At 37.8% G+C, this 14,225-nt stretch overlaps 1 protein-coding gene across 2 annotated transcripts; it reads left to right on the forward strand.

The window, feature by feature from the left end:
- Window positions 1-530: 530 nt before the first annotated feature.
- On the forward strand, window positions 531-14,132 carry zgc:154046 (Carnitine O-acetyltransferase-like). 2 transcript variants are annotated; one of them, XM_026925830.3, is made up of 14 exons: window positions 531-737; window positions 4,206-4,475; window positions 4,802-4,920; window positions 7,758-7,811; window positions 7,899-8,064; window positions 8,172-8,346; window positions 8,455-8,633; window positions 9,064-9,164; window positions 10,422-10,541; window positions 10,701-10,823; window positions 11,043-11,178; window positions 12,454-12,516; window positions 12,611-12,748; window positions 13,345-14,132. In XM_026925830.3, the coding sequence occupies exons 1-14, from the start codon at window positions 711-713 to the stop codon at window positions 13,558-13,560; spliced, it is 1,887 nt and encodes a 628-aa protein (XP_026781631.3). In that variant the 5' UTR covers window positions 531-710; the 3' UTR covers window positions 13,561-14,132. The 2 variants fall into 2 exon arrangements, with proteins under 2 accessions (XP_026781631.3, XP_053091919.1); XM_053235944.1 differs by lacking the exon at window positions 4,802-4,920.
- Window positions 14,133-14,225: the final 93 nt, after the last annotated feature.

Below are 14,225 nucleotides of genomic sequence, written 5' to 3' on the forward strand. Positions count from 1 at the left end.
TATCACACCCAGTGTTTATTTTTCTCTTTTAGCTTTTGGTCCAAGGTCCAAACATGGCCTTTGTGTAGATCTACAGCTCTGTCCTTTGGCTCAGTTTAGCAGCTAGAGAAGTCGCTGATCTGCCACCAGATGGCGCTGTTGGGTTGTTTTTAACCTCACTGCGTTAGAGGATTAGAGGAGTGAAGCAGTCATGGGCGCTTGGATTTAGCCTCACATCCATCAGCCTTCTGTTATTATAATCGCAGATAGCCTTCAGTATTTAACAGGGTTACAGCCAACAGCAGAAACGTGGCTTCCTGCTATAATACAGGCGACATCTGCTGTAAGGATCAGCTATTAGATGGCGGATATAAGATGCGAGAAAATAGCTGTTAGAATAGATACAGTGCAGAGGGTTGCCAGATTGTATTCATTAGAGTCTTAGCTTTGGCTTAGCTACGCTTCAGTATTCACAAGGATCCCTCGCAACGTAGTGTAATTAAAAAAAAAAAAAAAAAAAAAAAAAGGGTGGATGGGTGGGATGAGTGGAAGTACTAGCTCAATCTGGCAACCCGGCGCTCTGTGATCTCTCTGGGTTCTGTGAGGGAGGGCGGAGACGCACGGGAAGTTTGACAACAAGAACAAGTTTAGCTCGTCCTTGGAGAGCAGAATGTCAGAGCCACTTTGTTGATAAACCTGGAGGAAGTGTTGGAGTTGCTGGAGCTGAAATCATGCTGAGTGTCCTGGCCAGAGCTGCGGTGAGTCACCATGAAAACTACCACTTACACAACCGCAATAACAATGACCAAGATGAGTGTTTACAGTGTGTGTAAGAGCAGCCATGGAGCAGCCATGAAGCAGCCTGAGCCTATAGCCCCGAGTGTTTGTGACCATCTGAATCTCTCAGCCAGATTTCTCAGCTGTGAGTAAGATCAGTCAGTGTGGATCTTCTGGGAAGATAATGACGAGAAGCAGCTCTAGATAACGGCGCACGATGGTTCCCACAAGTTCACCCACTGCACTAAACCTCTAATTAAAGTTATAGTTTGAAAACAACAAAAGAGTGTTTGTTGCTTCTTAGTTTTGCACTGGAGCTATAAAGTTAAAGGGGCAATTTGTAATGTTTAGTATAAATATTTCTAGTTTATTTAATAATAATAATAATAATAATAATAAAAATAATAATGTAATTTCTAAGCTATCTTATTTTTATGCAATAGATTTCTCTTAGTTCTTTATTTTTGCTTCTGTTTACATCTTTCCTGCCCTGAAATAAGCTCCGCCCCCACCAGGAACAAGCTGCTCAGCACCACCTGCTCCGGCCCTATGCCTTAAAAATCAAAAAACATATGTGCATATATGTGGTTTTAATAGAGGGGGTGGGGTCGGTTGTGTTTTTTTTTTTTTTTTTTTTTTATTGCAAATGCAGTTCATTTCAAGTCAAAGCGATTCCTTTCAGGTTCAGTATGGGTGCTATAGTTTCAGCGTTATAGATAGAATAGAAATAGAGTAAGCACAACGGGGCGTCCTGCTCCAGGAACATCATCAACACATGTTGCATGGCGAAGCCTGATGATAAACCAATTTGATTGTTTGTAATAACAGCACGTCCCGAGGTGTTTTATTCCTCTTATACTACAGCAATCTGCCATTGGTTATCATGTTTATGCCTCCACCACTAGTGGCATTATGTTTTCAGGTTATCCGTCCATCTTTCTGTCTGTGCGTCCTTCCGAGATTCTCTTTAGTGCAATATCTCAAGAATGAGTGCTTGAATGTTTGTAGGATTTCTGTGGAATTATCATTGTAAACAGCTTATGAACTGATTCGAAAATTGGAAATGATCCAAACAGGGTCAAGGTCACAGCAAGGACAAATGTCTAAAATAGTTTTTCTTCAGTAGCTTCCTTCCTGTTTATCATACAGATGTTCATTCTTACACATTCATGCTCAGGAAGTCAAGACCATTTTTTTTTTGACTATCTAGGATTTTTTGCCATCTGTCTGTCCCTCCATCCCTCCGTCTGTGAGTCCATCTGAAATTCTCCTTAATGTGCTATCTCAAGAACGAGTGGTTGAATGTTTGTAGATGTATATATGGAATTATTATTGTAACCAGCAGATGAACTGATTAGATTTTGGAATTGATCCAGATAGGGTCTAGATCACAGGAAGGTAAAATGTTTGAATTTTTTTTTTTCTTCAAATAGGATAAAATTTTCTCCAGATAAAATACTTTTTATCTGTTTCTAATTACATTTCTTGTTGTGGAATGTCTGCAAAACTCTGTCTTAGTACTTAGATTAAAAGCAGCTGTAAATAGTTGTCCCTCCTTACCAGCCTCTTTTTGTCTTTCTTTTGAAGACAGTTAGAAAAAAAATGGGAACACGCAAGGTTCTTTGTACTGAGAACTTTCCTGTGGCAGAAAACGTACTGAATGACACTGGAGACTCCTTCCGTAAATGTTAAATAAACATCTCTTTACAGAAAGCTTGACCCTATCAGTGATTATCTGTTGATCTTTGTTAAATAATAGTGTTTTTTTAATCAGTCTATTATTAGACTTAGATCCATACAAATATCTCTAAATCAGCTGTTACTATAGAAACATGTAACGTATTAGAGTGAAAGCATTAATGTAAACCTGTGATTTGAATTACAGCCAGCACTACTGTATGAGTTGGTGGTTAGAAGCTTCTGTTATACTATGTGCTAGCCATGTTAACATTAAAGCACCTATAATAACGTTTAACATACTATGTGGATATTTCCAACAGAGTTTTAAGAGATGTATTCTTATTCAAACTCCATGCAAATACCTACATTCTTTATATAAGGTCACATGAGCAAACATGTCCATGGTGTCACTGATATAAGCCTGTGCCAACAGTACGATTATATATGTCAGACTTGTAACGCTGGAATTGCTCAGATCAAGTTACATCAGCGAGCATGATGACTAAAGCTTACGCCTTCAAACAGCTAATGAAGCTGCTCCTATTGGGACAGTTCATCATGTTGACATAAAATCATTTTAACAAAGCTGACACATGTATTAATTGATGTTTATTTAAATGTTAACTACTTAAGCGCATTTGATTTAGCCCATTTTTAACCATACATGATTTAAGAATAGTCTATATAAACTAGCATAAACTAAATTACAACACTAACTGTTAATGGTCAGCTGGACTCAGATCTCCTGGTGTAATTATCAGAAGCCATCATTCAGCCTCAATTATGAATTAATGAATTTTGCCAATTACCATCATAAGCATATGAAATGAAGGCATCAGTTCATTAGATTGTTGGTGATGTTATGAAATCACAGATGCAATGGATACTAATGCGGGATGGATAAAAAAAAAAAAATACACACACACACACAATCAAAATAAACCAAAGAGCAGGCAAAGGGTTAGGCAGTGTGTGCAACAGGACTATTCCAGAGAGCAAAGTATTAAACCAAAACAAAGTCAAAACCAGAACAGACCGATAAAGAATAACATGGCTCAGTACGGGTGAGTACTCAGTGACCTGCAAGTGCGAATAATCAGAAGTCAGGCAACCTTAAATATGGCCAGGTCATGTGACCGAGTATCAGTGGACTGAGGATTGTAGAGAATGTAGTGCTCTGATGCTTCAGCGGAAGATGGCAGAGGTGCACGTGAGAGGTGATTTTACTTTTTATTTCTGTAGAGAACATACTGTACATTGGTTAATGCAGTGTTTGTTATTTGGCTTATTTGGGTTATTATTTTAAAAAAAAAAGCATCAGTTGATACAAGTGTTAAGTATTTTCTTCTCATTATCTATAGTTTCTTAATGCTGCAGATTATGATTGCTGAAAATAATGTTATACCACAGAGCTGTTGAATTCTTGATTCTAATTAGTCAGAAGGTGTTTAATTTTCTATTACAGCAGCTCTGACAGCAGTTCCAGCTGCAAGGCAAATCAGAAGTTTACATTAATGCGCTTGTTCTATGTAATACATTATCATTTGTGTAATGTATCTGGTTAGCTGTTTTTTTGTGAGGATATGTCCATTTAGCATTTTCAGAAGGGGTCTCCAGTGTCAGCGCTTTGTAACAGCTTGAAAATATGCTACAAAAAAACATACAAGGTGAAATGAAGGAAAATGTATTTCTCTTTGTATAAATTGATGAAGGCTAAGTGCAATCCTCTTAACCAGTGCAATCCTCTTTTTTTTTTTTTGGATTCACAGTCGAGGGCGGTGCCTACGCGCTTAGCAAGGCCAGTGGTAGTCGTGCAGATCCGTGACAACTCTCTGGCACATCAGGATGGTCTGCCCAACCTGCCAGTGCCACCGCTCAGACAGACATGCGAACGCTACATGGCTGCACTCGAACCACTCGTGTCTGAGGAGGAGCTGGACCACACACGCCAGCTCATGGCTGAGTTCCTGTCCTCCGGTGGCGTCGGGGAAAGGCTGCAGAAAGGACTGGAGAGACGAGCACGCAAAACTGAGAACTGGGTACATAATGTAGCTAACTGTGTCAGGATTGCCAGATTGGATTGAGTGTTTTGTTATTATTTAAAAGCCACCAGTTCATTGTAATCCTTGCCCAGTGACATCCAGTTCTGGGAAATTATAACCCAAACCAAATTGTAACTAAATGAGTGAACTAGCAACAACAATGCAGCGTAATTAAGTAATTAACTAACCAAGTTGTATGTACTAGACCAAGGACAACAAAATGGCCCAAAATGACCAATCTAGCAGCGCTGGATTATGTGTGAGTGAATCCTTTTCCTCATTCTAATTACTGTTCACGTAAATTATATGATTGTGTGATGCAGCTCTCTGATTGGTGGATGCAGTCAGCCTACTTAGACTCTCGTATGCCAATCCCAGTGTACACCAGCCCTGGCGTGGTTTTGCCTCAAATGCACTTCCAGGATCGCCAGGGACAGATGAGGTACCATGTATTTCAGACACTTCACTATTAAGATAAATATATATTACACTTTGTGTTCTGTTTACTACAATGGCTGTTCTGATCCAGATGATCTCGTATGATTTTATAGCAATAAAAATAAACATACAAAACCCATATAAGATATGACATGAACATATAACACATTACCAGTTTAACATAAGAGTTAAAATAAGGAATTGTAATTAATTTTGCATGATGCTAATGCCTATAGAATAGAATAGATTAGGATTAAAAAGAGTATAATTGAATTACAAAGAGAAGATTACAGTATAATAGAGTAGAAGTAAAGAAAAATTTAAATTAATAGAATAAAGTATAATTGAATTATATCCATTAGATTACAATAGAATTGAACAGAATGTAAAAGAGAGTAAATCAGAATAATCAGTTAGATCAGAATAAACAATAGTAGAGTAGAATTTAATGTTAAATAGAATAATATAATTAAATTAAAAAAGAGTAGATTATAGTGGAGTAGAATTTAAAAGTGTTGAATGGAATAAAATTTCTTTTGAAGAAAAAAAAAACAGAACAGTTGAATTACAATGAGTAGATTACAATGGGCAGTGGTTAAGACATTAATCAGAAGGTTGTGAGTTCAAATCCCAGCACTGCCAAGCTGCCACTTCTGGGCCCTTGAGCAAGGCCCTTAACCCTCAACTGCTCAGTTTTATAAATGAGATAAATGTAAGTCACTCTGGAAAAGGGCGTCTGCCAAATGCTGTAAATGTAAATATAACAATGGAATAGAATAGAGATTCATTCACACTTTTATTTCCGTCTACACATTAAACCAACATAAAAACGTTAGTTATTGCTCAACACAATGCTCTGTGCTCTTGGAGAGGACATATACTGCTGGATATTATTGATATCTGCAGTGTTGAGTTGCACACTGACCTTTACACAGACGTCTCCTTTTCCTGCTGCTATTTTAAGCACACTTTGATGCCCATGGTCACTTTTAACACCACGGTTAAACCCAAACAGTGTATGGACAAATCCAGTGGACTTACACTTCAGTCATGTTCTCTGTTTAGACTTACCCCTAAATTTTTTCACTCACCATGAACCTTGTCCTTTGGGCTGTGTTGTTTGCACACGAGTTACACACGCAGCTAAGCATGCAACAGTTACATGGCCCACAGATTTAAATCTGATCAAACGCTCTGTTGACCAACATCACGGGGAAAGATATTCTTAGATGTTAGAGTTGATTAGCATAAATTCTACTATTAGGATATGAGCAAAATAAGATTTTAGGGCATACTTACTTTAGTATTAACACATTTGTTAGTCCTCATTTATCCTTCATTATCCTTCAAACCGTAGGCACATTTTCTTTACAGGAGAGTTTATCACATTGACATTACATTATTATTCCAACAAGTCAAAGTAATGAATTAAAAGCGTGATGAATGGCTTCATTAAACTGTGCACACAAGTAACTGTAGGAGCATGATATAAAAAAAATAAAATAAATTGCAAAATAATAGGATGTGCTGGATTAAGTGCTATTTTGTAAGCTGCTGAATAATGAGGGTGGAAGCCATATTGTAAAATGAAACCAAATTTGCAGTGATTTATGTGATAATTACATTAAGTACTATTCATGCAGCAAGATATTGTCAATACTTGACTACTGTTAGATGGTTATTTCAATGCTTGCCATCTCCTCAACCATATATCATCTTTTTTTTTTTTTCCAATTGTCTCTTGCTTATTTAACATTTAACATTTAACAGCAGTGACCATCTGCATTTTCTATCCACTGATTGTTTAAGGCTTAAAAGCAAGTGCTTGTGTTTAAAAGAAGCAATTTTGGAAAACCCTGTCTCAGGTACCTTTATTCAAGAAAATCTGGCAACCTCAGAGGCATGAAATATATGTAGGTGATTTGCATAATCTGAAGGGGGAGACAAGAAAATTTACTTAAGCATGTGTATACAAAGTTTATCTTATCTTATCTTATCTTATCTTATTTATCTTATTTTATCTTATTTATCTTATCTTATTTTATCTTATCTTGTATAGACAGAATCTGAATACGAGCAACTTTCCTTGCATAAATATTAACATTTTGGACTTAAATCACTGACGCTGAATATGGCCCTATATTCTTACTTTATAAATTACATATTCATGTATTATATGCCCCCATATATATTTATGGGGGCATTCGTGGCCTGAAGGTAGGTGAACCTGAAGGTTGTGGGTTCGAGTCTCGGGTCCGGCAGGGATTGTAGGTGGGGGGAGTGAATGACCAGCACTCTCTTCCACCCTCAATACCATGACTGAGGTGAGACCCTTGAGCAAGGCACCGAACCCCTAACTGCTCCTCGGGCGCCGCAGCAAAAAAGGCTGCCCGCTGCTCCGGGTGTGTGTTCACGGTGTGTGTGTGTGTTCACTACTGTGTGCGTGCACTTGGATGGGTTAAATGCAGAGCACAATTTCCGAGTATGGGTCACCATACTTGGCTACACGTCACGTCACTTTACTTCACTTCACATATAGTACCCATTTTTTGTCAGGAATAACACTCAACTAGAACAATATTTTGCAAATTTGGCAAATAATTATAATGTCAAACTATTAATCCTAAATATTTTGATCTTAATTATTGTCTACATTTTAGTGATGTTCTTGCTTTGTGTGTTGGCCATTTTGAATATTTTAAAACTTATTGAGCTCTGATGGTTCTGTGTCGACGTCACACTTCATTTTTTCCAAATGTGGGCACTCTACTATAATTAACGGTGGTTACTGCACTATGGAACTATGTGATTCGAGACGCACAGTCTGTTCTGCCTGTGCAGGTTTGCTGCCAAACTGATTGCAGGAGTTTTGGACTTCAAACGAATGATTGATAGGTGAGTCTTAATTGTCTGAGCCAGAAGACCTGATTACTTTTTAATTTTTTGGATTGCGGTTTCCAATTTGCATATCTCCTGTTGCAGTGAAACACTACCTGTTGAGTATTTGGGAGGAAAGCCATTGTGCATGGACCAGTATTACCAGGTGCTGTCATCATGTCGAATACCAGGACCGAAGAAAGACACTATGGTGAACCACGCCATTGGAAAGACGCCACCAACTCACATCACGGTGGTTCACAATTTTCAGGTAACCTTCTGCAGAAATGTCTAGACTGTAACAAAACCAACTGTAATCACAGATATTGTGTAAATATCTCTCACTTGCACTCACCCCTGTCTCTCTCTTCTTTCAAGTTTTTTGTTTTGGATGTATACAATAGCGACGGCACGCCTCTGACGGTGGATCAGCTCTACATGCAGTTGGAGAAGATCTGGAATTCTTCTTTACAGACCAATAAAGAGCCCATTGGCATTCTCACCTCGAACCACCGCAACACCTGGGGCAAAGCCTACAACAACCTCATCAAGGGTGATCTATACCTACACTGCTCAGCTAACTTAGCTTGATTCATTATTTACATGTGCAGCATGTGATTTAAATGAACTGACAATGTTTTGTGGTGTTTTTGTTCTATAGACAAAACGAATAAAGAGTCTGTACGGGCGATCCAGAAGAGCATCTTCTTAGTGTGCCTGGACGCCCCGATGCCCCGTGCGTCAGATGAGATCTACTACAGTAAAGTGGCTGCACAGATGCTGCATGGAGGAGGAAGCCGCTGGAACAGTGGGAACCGCTGGTTTGATAAAACACTACAGGTTTGTGATGGAGTTCAACACACACACACACACACACACACACACACAAACGCACACACACACCCTGCAGTCTTACATGTATGTGCATTTATATATACAAAAAAATCTGATTCATAATAATTTAAAATAGTCCAATTCATCAACATGTTTACTTAAGTAATCTGTTATTGGGAAGATTCCAGGTCTACATGTAAAAATCAATAAATTTCACTATTGTAGAAAAATGACAGATAAAATGTATACATGCGCCAAATAAGCAGATTATTAGCTGTATAAATATCATAGTATGCTGTTTTATTTGACCCACTTAAATATTCTGGAAATATATTCTGACCATATTATTAGTGAGCATGGGTATACACACGCTGCTCTGGGAACTTATATACGTATATGTTTATGGTGTTAACTGTCTCATTTTACTTCTCCACAGTTTATAGTGGGCGAGGATGGATCATGTGGACTGACGTATGAGCATGCTCCTGCTGAGGGACCTCCCATTGTGTTCCTAGTGGACCATGTGGTGGAATATATGTAAGGCAGAATCCATTTCTGGTATAATAATATGTGGGTGTGTCTGTCTGGGTAAGCTGCTAAAAGGTTGAGTTTACTGTGACAACCAAAGAGAAAGTATCAATAAGAGATTGACGATGAAGGTCATAACAACATACCATGGTGCACTTGAATTCTCGAATCTTATTGGTCAGAAGGTGTTGATTAATATTGTGTAACAGCAGCTCTGACAGTAGTTTTAATTCAAATCACGAGTTTATATTCATGCACTCATTCTAATATGTTATCATTTCTAGAGTAACAACTTACACAGGGACTTGTATGATGGAAACTCCAACTCATAATAAACAATTTAAAAAATATGTTATTTAACAAAGAAAAATAATCATTGATATGGTGAAGTTTTCTGTAAGGAGGCATTTATTTAATAATTATGGAAGAGGTCTCGTGTGTCTTTAGCGTCAGCACTAAACTGCTGCTATAATATTAAACGATAACAGGAAGTAACGTGTTTCATCGATGTTCCATTGCTGTGGTATTAAAGGAGTAGAACTCTTCAGGACATGCTGTTATGAGAAAATAATCAACTTTGATTTGCAAAACCTTTTGACATATTGTACAAATAATCAGCCGAGATATGTTGGGTGTCCAGCCTTTGCTGCTTACCCAAAATATTTTCAGTGAAAATGTGTCACATACAGTTTGTTTAGGACACAGTGTGACTTACTGTAATCCTTAAACATGAACAAAATGTTGCTGTTTTGTCAAAACCATGTAACATTATCGTGGCAGCTAAATATATGGACAGTCAAAATGACTTCCTTGATGTAATTTGGTGCAAGACAGGAAGAGACGTGGTGGTCATGTTTGCATGATTGAAGTTTCGCAGCTGTCGCTTTTTAAAAGTTTTATGCACTAAAATTTATTCAAATTATAATATAATTTTACTATATAATTGTTTGTGATATTTTACAAAATTGTTTATTCTGAAATTAAATTATGAGATTTATGAGAATAATGTCATTTCAAACAAATACATGAAGGTGATCTGAGCAAGGATTTATGGAAAAGATTTTGGGTAAGATAGACTTCTTTTATTTGTTATCTATTAATTAGATTAAAAAAGGCAATTAAGAACTAAAGAAATAAGAACTTTCATCACGTTGGACACTGAACACATCTTTGCTGATGTGGAAAATTGTATAAATTAGATTACAGTGTGCTAACTGACATGTGAATGTTGTAAAACGTTTAATGTCTTTAACTTGTTTGTAACAGGAAGAAAACTGAGATGGTGCGAACCCCTATGATTCCACTCTCCATGCCGCAGAAGCTGCGCTTTAACATCACACCTGAAATCAAAAAGGACATCGAGAAAGCCAAGCAGAACATGAATATGTGAGCCCTTTTCATCATGCTATTTCCATCATGCTATTTGGGATTAACTTCTGCAAAAGAATTAATGAGGCAATGTAGAGCAGAGTTGAGTATAAAGCACTCTGTTCATTATCCAATAAATGATTCATGTGTTGTAATTGGAGTCCATCTATTTTGCAGAATGGTGCAGGACCTGGACGTGCGAGTGCTCAACTTCTCGCACTATGGGAGGAAATACCTCAAGTCATATAATACGAGCCCAGACGCTTTCATCCAAATGGCCCTCCAGCTGGCATATTACAGGTGTGTCAGGGTGCTATCTGCTAAACATAGTAGCAATCATCATGAAATATCGTTTAGACATTTTGTGAGCATTTGCAAGATTGTATGATTAACAAAGTTACCTTTTGTAAAAGAACTGATCCTCGACATTCTGTAACCCAGGGCACGTGTCATCTAGTGGTCTTGTTGCATATTTCAAGGTCGTTGTATTAAATCTTTCTTGTTTCGTTGCTGCATTAGGATCTACAATGTTTGCTGCCCCACATATGAGAGCGCCTCCCTACGCATGTTTAAACTGGGCAGAACAGAGGCCATCCGCTCCACCTCCACTGAGTCGCTCAAATTCGTACAAGCCATGGATGACAATTCTAAACAGGTCAGGCAAAGTATGCAGGATGGTTGTGATACTACATGCCTTACATAAATTCTAAATTAAACCAAACAGTGTTTCTAGCTTGTTTTTTTTATATATTGGCAGTCAAAGGTTTTTGAACACTCTATATTTTTGCATTTGCATACCAAGCAGTATGCTCATTTTCAATCTAAAATCTATCCAAAATACTTAAGTAAGCAGTAGAACAAGCACTGAAAAAAATATTTGTGATGTAGTTTACTTACTTTATTGAACTATCTAGATCTAAGAAGAAAAGACCCAGATCGTATGAGTCTTTTATCTGTAGGTGTAATGGATTTATCATCTAGATGTCCTGCCTTAGATAAAGTATTAGAGTAACATTAGAATCTGATTTGTGCAAGATAATGTCTTTTAATCCAAAATCTTTGATGGACTGCTTGATTATTATTTTTTTGTAATCAATTGCCATTCAGCGGGTCCAGGGAGGGCTAGTGGTTAGGCCACAGCGCTCTCACCACTGCGGCCCGGGTTTGATTCCCAGCCACTGGGGTTGCGTTCAACAGTGCACTCCCATTGCCAGTCCCAAGCCCGGATAAAATTGGGGAGGGTTGCATCAGGAAGGGCATCCGACGTAAAAACTGTGCCAAATCAAATATGCGGACCAATGATCCGCTGTGGCAACCCCCTAACAGGGGGAGCAGCTGAAAGAGGGACAATTGCCATTCAGTGCCTTTTTGTTCTGTCTTTGAAGTAATAATGATTAAATAATGAATAAAACATGACAGAGCATGATTTTGTAGGAAAACAAGCAATGACTGGGTGTTGTGATGCAACCTGACATGAAGTGGAATTTCTATTACCACCTGAAAGTTGATTATTTTTCTTGTAACAGCATGCCCCAAAGTGTTTTATTCCTCTTATACCACACCAATGTCAACGATTACAATTTTTAAAATTTATTACCTGTCTCTTTTTATTTACTGTTATTTACTGTTACAAAGCACTGACACTGGAGACTCCGCCATACTAGTCCCTGTGTAAGCGGTTACTATTATAACAATGACATATTAATGGAAACTATGGAGTCTGAACTACTGTCAGTGCTGCTCTTACAGAAAATTAATCAACACTTTCTGACCAATGAGAATTGAGAATTCAACAGCACTGTGGTATAAACTGTAATAAACCATAAATTATCACCTTGATGTGAACTTGTGGAGATCTTTTATATTAACTGGTTACATTATAATAAAATCAGCAGTTATTACTTGACAATTATGTGTAACTCTTTGGCAGAACGCAGAGAAAATGGCCCTGCTGGAGAAGGCCATCAGCGCCCATCGAGATTACACACACATGGTAGGAGTCTTATAATAGATTAACACACTGAATTTTATTAACAAAAATGTTGCAAATTAACTGAATCTCTGGAATACAATCTGTCAATACTCAGGCCATTCACGGTCAGGCAATAGACAGACATCTGCTGGGGCTGAAGATGCAAAGCATTGAGGATCTGACTTCTCTCCCGGAAATCTTCATGGACACTTCGTATGCCGTGGCCATGCATTTCAACCTCTTGACCAGCCAAGTATGTGATTTTTTTTTTAAATCTTTTATTGTGGCTGAAGATCTAAAAATAGCTAGAAAAGTCCAGTCACAAGTATATAGCTTCAATGAAAAACATTAATGTAACTAATACTAATTAGACAGTTTATAAGTGAGGACAAGTTAGGATTTTTTTTTAATGAGTGGCCATTTTCATCTCACTATTTTTTTCATTGGGATGAGTGATTATGAATGGTCCTGATGTGGAGGGAACCTATTTGTAATGTAGTATGTGCTGTTTGTGCAACTGTGGGCAAAAAGCAACATTAAGCAGTAAGTGTGGTGTGACTGCTATTTAATAATTAGACGTTCCTCCAAAAACAAGACCAGATGCTATCCTCTTGTCTTCCATTAGCAAATCCATGGTGCTAAAATTTACATAGTTAGATGAAGCGTAATTAAATGCTCCTAAATGCCTGTTCCCTTTTTGGGTCTCATATCCTTTCCCATTTAAGTGAAATCACATTTTTCTATATTTTATTCTTAAGATCATGTTAAGAAGCTGATCACACATATAAATTACGTATCATGGTGTATGTTTACGATAAAGTCACAATGATGCCCTCATGACTTTTACAGGTCGGCTCAAAGACAGACTGTTTTATGTGTATTGGGCCAATGGTGCCAGACGGTTATGGCGTCTGCTACAACCCAATGGATGATCACATCAACTTTGCTGTGACGGCCTTCAACAGCTGTGAAGAAACTAATGCCACCAAACTAGCACGGTTCCTCAAGGAAGCACTGCTGGACATGAAGGCTCTTCTGGAACAGACGCCTAAGCCAAGCAAGTGAGGCTGCTTACTGGGGGATAAGACAAAAGCAACAAGCAAAGAGGACCAGAGTGGAAACGTAACGCTGGGAAGAAGAAGAAGTATTTGCTGTACCTGCATAAGTCCTCAGGCAGAACGTGAACATGCAGGACACTGACAGTTCTCTCACCCTTATTTCTTTGATCAGCTTGCCATGACGTTAATGTTTGTCCCACAAACATTTTAGTAAGGATCTCTGATGCTGGTGGAAAAAAATGGCACCACCATGTTGCAATGTGTTCATGATACTTCAGTATTTTTGTTAGCTGCTGTTTACTTAATGTTGCTGTTTACTGATGTCTGTCTGAAGGTTTGCTATTGGTATTCCATATCAAACCCGAGTTTTCTGCTCAACTGAAGCACTTAGCTAGTCTGCTTTATGACTGTGAGGTGTGTATCTAAAGCCACATATTTATTGGGATAAATATACATTTGGACACAGTACAGCTGTAAGATCTACACTGTGTTTTTTTTTGTTTTTTTTTTACGAACTTATGAAAAAGAAAAGTATAAATGTCCAGTGAATATGTATCATTAAACTAAAAGGTTCCTTTAGTTTCTTAGAACTAATAAGATTTTCACAAGAAGTTCACTTAAAAGAACATTATTTCATCAAAAATGTTAACATTGCAAATAATGAAAGCACTT

Source organism: Pangasianodon hypophthalmus, chromosome 8 (assembly GCF_027358585.1).
Source record: "Pangasianodon hypophthalmus isolate fPanHyp1 chromosome 8, fPanHyp1.pri, whole genome shotgun sequence".
NCBI lineage: Eukaryota > Metazoa > Chordata > Actinopteri > Siluriformes > Pangasiidae > Pangasianodon > Pangasianodon hypophthalmus.